The following is an 8401-nucleotide window of genomic DNA, read 5'->3' as shown; positions in this document are numbered from 1 at the left end:
CAAAGTGTTTGTATCTTTTAAAACCAAGAACTATACAATTTTGGGCCTTTATCGCATTTCAAGCCTTTATTAAAAAAATTGCAGTCAGCGCCTTTACTATATTAAAAGACCAAAAAGGACAGTTATAGTATTTGTGACCTCAACACCCGTGAACTTTACAGCTCAAATAATACATTTTTAACAGAAGAGTTTTAACAGAAGAATTAATGTAAGTGTTTTTATAAAATAATAAGCTTCACATTTCTGCCTTTAAACCCTCCAAAAATTGTCCCCATTCACTTCCATTGTAAGTGCCTCACTGTAACCTTGATTTTGCTTTATTTAAAGAAAAAGAGGGACGAGTCAAATATTTTTTCTGTGGTAATTAATACATGCCACAAATGCTGTCGATTGAGCTTAACTCGTATTAAACCTGGAATTTTCCTTTAAATCAATGCTTTCAGAAATCACTGTGCATACAGATGATATGAATAACAGGTGCAGACAGACAATTTATTTTTACTGTGTTTAAGGTTTGTTAAAGATTCGTCAAAGCCTTTGGTGCAACTGCCTCTTCAATGGACTCAGCCATCATGAGATTTTGTATTTATTTCGTAAAAAAAAAACATATCTGTAATATAGCACTTTGTTGCGACAGCTGCTATAAAAAAAATTATTAACATGCAAATCTCATCATTTTCCACTGTGGGAAAGATGTAAATGTGCAGAGAAAAATATATTATACACATATACATAAATCCAGACTTAAATGACCACCATTTGCATTAAAGATGGTGTATCTGAACTCTATTTTTAAGAAGAAGCACTGTGTTCCAGCTCCGTAGATCGAAGCCCTCGGTTAAATCAGCAGCAAAATCTCACCATCAGATTGTTTTTAAATTGAACAAATACACCAATGTGATTTTCTTAATGGAATTTTGCACAAAGTAAAGTATATGATGCTAGCCTAGCCCACAGCAGTGTAGTAAGTGGAATGTTTGCTTTGATGACAGGAAATGAATGAATATTACTCAATGTACTATGCATATGGAGACGGAGGCAAGTTTACTATGGTTAAGTAAAGTTAATGGAATATCACATATCGCAGGGTACAAAGACCTCTGTTTGACGTGTCAACTAAAGGAGGAAGAGATTAGAGAATTATAAAATGTATTCATTACTGTACTTATTTCTTTCTTATTTTTCTTTCTTTCTTTCTTTATTTCAGGCATGTGCTCACAAGCACATGCACAAAGAGAAAACCAGGTAAGGTAATTAAATAAAACCATGCAGAGCTGCACAGAGATTAAAGGATAGCATCAACATCTCAGTGAGTCTTGCAACACAGCTAACAGAGGAGATCAGCTGCAGAGAACAGAGGTTGGGGAAAGAGAGCAAGAATACTGGTAGATGAGGTTACAAAATAAATCTTGTCAACTTTAGAGTGCAATCGATAAAGACTTGAGTATTTCAGAATGTGTCACTCACATTGTGTAATTATGAATGGCAAATGATAAGCATCCACAGCATGTGTGCGTGAACTTAACACAACATGTCAAAGGCACTCTGAAATCTAAATATCTCATTAAGAACAGATCTTTACACCTACTCTAAGCATTTCTTTAGTGGAAATGTTTTAGTCTGAAACAATGCATCCAAGATAGCTCATAAAATGAGAGAACATCTTCCTTGAGATCATACCAGTAGGCAGAGTAATCAGAAGACGTGTCCCCTGACCACATTATTAATTAAATATGACTATTTAAGAACTTTTTCAGGTGGGATTAGATCAATCTACCAAATTCTGACTTCAAATCTAAACATTGTCCAGATATTTGTTCATACAGTTTCACTTCTAATTGCATCATACTGATGTATAACATAGTAAGACCAATGGCATCATATAAGCCTTTGTGGCAGGAATCAGAGGTGACAATTACATATTTATAAAGCTTCAGATTAAGTAGTTAGCCAGATTAGAAGCTTGTTTAATTTACAATTTCAAATATTCATTATTTAAAATTCTCATTACTTGATCTACGTGTTCTCTTTATCACACATTTTGAAATGTTTTGTTAGACAACAATATGTTCATAGTGTTTCCCCTGTACATTGTAATAAATGACACACTGCTTCACACATTTATGATAAATGAATTTAAACATTTTATTATGGATATTTTTGGGTTGCGGACAGTGATAATTTCAAGAAAACGCTTACATTTGCACATTTAAAACAACTACATTATTATACTGGGTATAAGTCTCATTCTGGTCTGTGTATCTCAGGTTTTCAGAGTTTGCATGTCTGGACGGTCATAGCGTTCTCAGGCCAGCTATATGAGTCAACTGCAAATTCTTCATATTCTGTGCTGTAGATGAGTGAACGAACAAAAGCCTCTTTATCATGTGGCTCCGGGTGCAGTGTTGACATTTTGTGTTTAAAGGCGTACTCCACAATCTGTCCAGATGCACATAAAATAATTAAAGCAAAACTGTAAATCTGTATCTGTATATAATTGGTAAATAGCTACACCGTTAAATCATAACTGGTTAATGATAAAAGTTCAGAGTGCTTGGGAACTTTAGTTATTGTTTAAATGTCAAGTGCATATTGTGTTGTGCTCACTTTTACAGCCAGCTTGAACGAAACATCCTGAATATTGTTGAGAGGAGGATATAGCCGCCCCTCTGCAAGATCCTTCTCTGTCACCAGTTCCGCTATAGCCTGTAAGACAAAAAAATAAAAACAATTATTGACAAACATTCAAAAAAATTAGCATATTGTTCCAAACCTGTATGACTTTCTTTCTTCTGTGAAACACAAAAGAAGATATTAGGCAGTATGTTAGTTTCATCATTCATTTGCATTGCATCTCTTTTTTTCCATATAGTGGAAGTGAATAGAGACTGAGGCTGTAATTATGCTTAAAATCTCCTTTTGTGTTCCATGGAAGCAAGTCAGTCATACAAGTTTGGAACAACATGAGGGTTTTGAATTTTCATGTTATGGGTGAACTATCTCTTTAATATTCTCCCTCTGTTATGTTATTGCTTACAGACAAGTGTAATTTAGCAAGTAACAAGCAGGTTTGTTGTGCCTGGGATCCAACTTGATCACACGTTAAGTCAGCATGTTGTTTCTAATGTTTTGGTACTCTAGGATCGGCGACATTATGCCAACTCACTTAACCCTTTAAGTTTGGGACCGCCGAGAAAAAAACTACAGTCCTGACCAACACAAAATAGGTATTGATTTAAAGCTTAGAAGCACTACTTTACAATGCATGTAGGCATTATGACCAAAACTTAATAAGTGCTTTGAAATTTGAAGACAAATCCAAAATCTTCCATTTTGATAATTTATTAATAATTTTGTAATTATTGTAATTGGTAAAAACATAAAACTGATCAAATAGCAATGAGTCATATTTCATTGGTTAATAGCTAAGTATATGCATTTGTACACAAGTAACATGTAAACAGCTGTTGCTTATAAGCTGTGCGTTCACTTATAACTTCACAAAAATACACAGAACATAAAATATCACATAGCATTACTTAGAGGAGGAGATTCCTGTTAAAACGAGCCCACACACAACATAATAAGATGCATGTGTATTAGATAATCCATCAAAGCACAATGTGCACATAATGTGCTATCTGATTAAAAACACGTTAGCTTTCCTAGATCAGATGACTTCATGACTTTGTCCAGTGACATGGAACACTAAACCATTTGTATTAGGATTCAGATCGTTGCAACCAAAGGTGGAAGTCATCCAAATATGGTCAGAGAGGATCGGTCACTCTAATTACATATGGACACCAGGAGAGGATGCCAAGTTCATGACACAGACTCAATGATGGCTCAAATGACAAAGAAAGGAACTGAATGAAATCTCGTTATTAATGCCTGCATACTTTGGAGAGAGAACATACCTTTAGTCATTGTTGTATTTGCATGTGTAATTAGATATGGAATTTGCAATTATTATGTTTTATTTGTTTGGAGAGGCTTTTACACACTTGGAGATGTTTTTTAACACTAGGATAAATTATATGTGTAATGCTATAACTTTTGATTGCTTTGTCATTTCAATATGTTTGCATCAGCTAAAATTGTGTTTCCTTTGTGGTGTGTCTCGATTATTTCATTTGGGCTTTTGTATTTTGTACAAAATGACTGTAGATCTTGCGGTTCAATAACTGCCAGAATTTCTTGCTGCTCTAATTAGTAAAAATCAAAAAGCTGTGCTACTTTGTTGTGCCCTCCTCAAAATAAAGGCTCTTTTAAAGGTAAAATACTAATGGAGCTAAAACCAAAAACTGTAACCTTGAACATGAATAACAACCAAATACGAAATCACAGTTACTGTCATTTTCCATTTTAACTGATTAGAGCAACAAAATTCTCCAGCAACACCCGCAGTAGCTGCTTATTATTCTAGTCACTTATTCCATTGGCTTCATTTACATTCATTTGCTGTCTCTCCCTCTATTTCTCTCAGTTGGTTTCTCAGTAGGGTAGTGTTTAGCTATTTCAGGTCATATTGGGCTGCCACAGTCAGTGATTATAGATTTTCCTGAATGCTCAGAGACTTGATAGTGCTTTTTAATTCCGTACTCTAAAGCGTCACAGATGCTATAGATCCACAAAAGCTCAACCAGAACCGTTCGTGGGCCCCAAACTTAACATAAAAAAAAAACACACAAAAAAGACGAATTGCGCCTGTCTTCTGATTTGACAGTCAAACACTGAACCAAGACTCATAATGTATTGAAGTACACAAAATCATAGTATGACACCAGCAGAGACTGAGAAATGAAGTATTCCTCCCCTGCTGTTCAATGCTGTTTGAAGTTCTCCAACATCCATGCTCCCACTTAACTAAAGCTGCTCAGAGGATAAAAGAAGCTTGAGTGGCACATGCTGAAATGTCTTTACGTTTGCCCATGTGTGGCCTTGGCTCCCCTTTTTCACCACAACAGTACAGTGGTTCATTGAGATTCAAACTGACTCTCTTGTTCATTCTGTCTGATGCAACCAACCCCAGTACCTGACTGAAACACTGTCTGGATGATCTTTGACAAAGCATAGAGGACAGCTTGCTAGATAAATTCAGCAGAATATGAGAAGATAGTGACTCACAGCAATAAATGGGAAAGAGTTGGGAGTCATTTGTATATTGTAAAGGGATTTTATATTAAATATGCATAGCATGTAATAGAAAAAGAGGGAACAAAAGATGAAGACAATAGATCAAATATAAACCAAGCAATACAGACTTTGTGGAAAAAATAAGAGAAGCGTTCAGAGATTGGGAGCTAAACAGGTCAGTCAGAAAAAGATTTGGGTAGATAAAGAGAGAATCAATCACCTCAGCTGCAACAAGAAAAATGTCCTCTGTGATATGTCTCATTGCAGAAGCAGTGACCCCCAGCCCCACTCCAGGGAAGACATAGGCATTGTTGCCCTGGCCAGGATAGAACTTCCGCCCATCAGAGAGAGTTACCGGATCAAAGGGACTCCCGCTGGCAAATATACCCCTTCCCTGCAATACAAAACAGAAAATTAAAAAAACTGAATCTTTCACTCAAACATCCACACACACACGTAGCACCTCTAAAAGTACCTCTGTGAGTGTGTAACACTGCTCTGCAGTACACTCTGCCTTGCTGGTAGGGTTGCTAAGAGCAAAGATAATCGGTCTTTCATTGAAGGAGGCCATTGACTTGATTATCTCCTCGGTGAAAGCACCGGCAATGGCTGCCACCCCTGAACAAGTAAAGACAGGACAGAAATCTCTTAGGGACCAAGTCTCTAGTCAATTGGGGATGACTTTCATTTGCTTGTAGTACAACAGCACCGTACTCAGTAGGTGTCTGAAACTGCTGAGCAATCCTGTTGAACAACTTTCTACACAAGACAAACACATACAAATACCCTAAACAGACAACTATCAGGGTTCCCACTCTTTTTGACAGTCTTTTCATTACTTATGCAAACATTAACACAAAGATATTTTGAAGGATGTATTTTGAAGGATGTATGAGGTGTTTTTGTCCATACAAAGTCAATGGGTTCCAAAATGTTCAAGCTCCAAAAAGAACAAATGGACAAAGAAGCAATATGTTTGGTTTTAGGTAAGAAACAGACCAAAATGTAAGTATTTATTCACAATAAATCTTGACAGAAGTGCAGAGCATTGTACAGAAACAGAACACAGTGTTGTCAAGCAGTGATTTTTTTCAAATGTACCACTGTCGACAAAAGGTTGATAGTAAACACTAAATGCAATGTCTTAAGGCCTATTCACACCAAATTTGTGATAAATAAGTGAGGCAAACTGCAGACGAAATGTCTATTCACATTGAGACAGAAGCAAATAAAATGACAAATAATTTCAACCCTGTATATTTAGCGCAGTTAAGGCATTTATTTACCTAATTTGGCATAATTGTTTTATTATTTTCTTTTCATATTTTTTATGCATTTTGAGTGATACAGAATACGTTTTTTGTGCGAGTGAGATGAGTAAAGTGTGTTTCAGTCTTTATATTAATGCATACATTTTGCTAGGAGTTTAACGAGAATATAACCAAGCTTCTCCTAGATAATGCCTGGATAACATAACACAAGGTACAGTGATATTAATACACATGGAATAATGTACATTAATAAAACAGGTATAGCATAAAATAGAATGCATAACATAAATTCCTATTAATTATTGAATATTTGTATTGAATTCAGGGTTTTCTGCACATGGTGAGAAAAACACTGTTACAGGAATACTTTGTGTGTTATTTTATGTTTGCGATAAAAATAGAAGTGGTATTTTGTAATTTGTTTGTTTACACTTGTAATAAAGTACTGCATGCAGAGTCGTTATTTTTTACTAAATCTTAACTAACTGCTGAAACTCACTGCAATTTTTTTTACTGCATATTTGCATTGAATTCAGAATTTTTGTGCATGAGACGAGTAAAAGAGCATAGCACCTGTATTTGTTAGTAGATTAGCTCCAACGCGCTGGAATGTACAGCAGGAGCGACTCTGGAAAAATTTAAAAATCATATGTTCATATGTCATTGGTCAGTCAGTTTTCATCGCTGTCCGCAAAAAATAAATAAAAAAAATACCAAATTTGACTGCTCTTTTGAATTTTATTTATTTTTTTAATTCAGATTGTCGGCTGGCTACTTGTTGGATCCTGTGTGAATAGCGCCATCGTAATCCATTGTTCCTTTTCAAAAGCTCGTTCGGAACTAACAATTGCATCAAAAATTCAGTCTTTGTGTGAATAGGCCTTTATGTATATATCGCGGAGTACCCCAGCAACCACGTGCAGCTTCAAAGAATCTCCATCTTGATGTCTGCACCGTATTCCAGTTGGGTAGGATGTCAAGATTTATAGTGAATTAGAACTTAAATTTTGGTCCTGTTTTATTTTTTTTACCCAAATCGATCGTATATCTACAGGAGACATGTATTAAACCACTCAAGTTTCAGGATAGCTTTTATGCTATCTTTATGTCCTTTTTGGAGCTTGTAGTTTGTAGTTTTGGACCCCATTGACTTACATTGTATGGACAAAAACACCTCATAGATTCTTCAAAATATATTTGTTTGTGATCTGCAAAAGAAATAAAGTCATACGAGTTTGGGACTGCATAAAGATGAGTAAAAGTTAATTTCCATTTTTGGGTGAACTATCCCTTTAACACTTGTTATTTTCTTCTTAATAGTCTTCTCTTAATCTTTAACTCTTTATTTATGTTGTGTGTGTGTGTGTGTATATATATATATATATATATATATATATATATATATATATATATATATAAATAGTTTATGTTCTTACATATATAGCATACATATTTCTTCCTCTAATATATAAGAAATGCAGATGTCATGGAGGGTATGTTTGAACATTGAATCTATAAATATTCATATAAATACCAATTATAGCAGTAGGTTTCAGTTCCTTCACAACATCCTCAAGTTTCTTCATTTGTGCATGCTCATGTGCAAACCTCTCTTTCTCATGGGTGAGGTAGTCCCGGCCCTGATTGGGAGAACGAGAACAGGAGAGAAAATAAATCCATTAAAATAACATTAGGATCAATTGGTTAAAGTAATTGCAAAAATAGCAATGAAAAGCGAGGCTACAGTAGTTCTGAGAAAAGGTCTAGCAAATGGCACTTAGTATAATATTTTATTATCAAAACTCAAGTAATGAATCTCAAACTTTTTTTTCAAAAGTGTCCAAGGCACTTTCCAAGAATGGTGTCCCATTATTTCTATAAAAGCAATAAAGGCACAAATTCCATGTTCTTCTGACTGAGAACTATTAGATAAAATATTATCTAAAATAAAACAGATAAAAGCAGCTCATATTTAAACACATCAAATGTCT

At 35.0% G+C, this 8401-nt stretch overlaps 1 protein-coding gene across 1 annotated transcript in view; it reads right to left on the bottom strand.

The window, feature by feature from the left end:
* Window positions 1–2153: 2153 nt before the first annotated feature.
* Window positions 2154–8401, bottom strand: part of me1 (malic enzyme 1, NADP(+)-dependent, cytosolic) — a 117686-nt gene continuing 111438 nt past the window's right edge. Inside the window, exons 10-14 of the mRNA XM_052144091.1 lie at window positions 7945–8050; window positions 5615–5757; window positions 5360–5533; window positions 2608–2706; window positions 2154–2439 (exon numbers count right to left, since the gene is read on the bottom strand). Coding sequence (XP_052000051.1) covers window positions 2272–2439; window positions 2608–2706; window positions 5360–5533; window positions 5615–5757; window positions 7945–8050 — 690 coding nt within the window. The 3' untranslated portion in view covers window positions 2154–2271. The remainder of the gene's footprint in view (window positions 2440–2607; window positions 2707–5359; window positions 5534–5614; window positions 5758–7944; window positions 8051–8401) is intronic.

The sequence above is a fragment of the Xyrauchen texanus genome, chromosome 15, assembly GCF_025860055.1.
Source record: "Xyrauchen texanus isolate HMW12.3.18 chromosome 15, RBS_HiC_50CHRs, whole genome shotgun sequence".
In the NCBI taxonomy this organism is placed as follows: Eukaryota; Metazoa; Chordata; class Actinopteri; order Cypriniformes; family Catostomidae; genus Xyrauchen; species Xyrauchen texanus.
The sequence above is the reverse complement of the archived record's forward strand: the minus strand, read 5'-3'. Positions and strand labels throughout refer to the sequence as shown.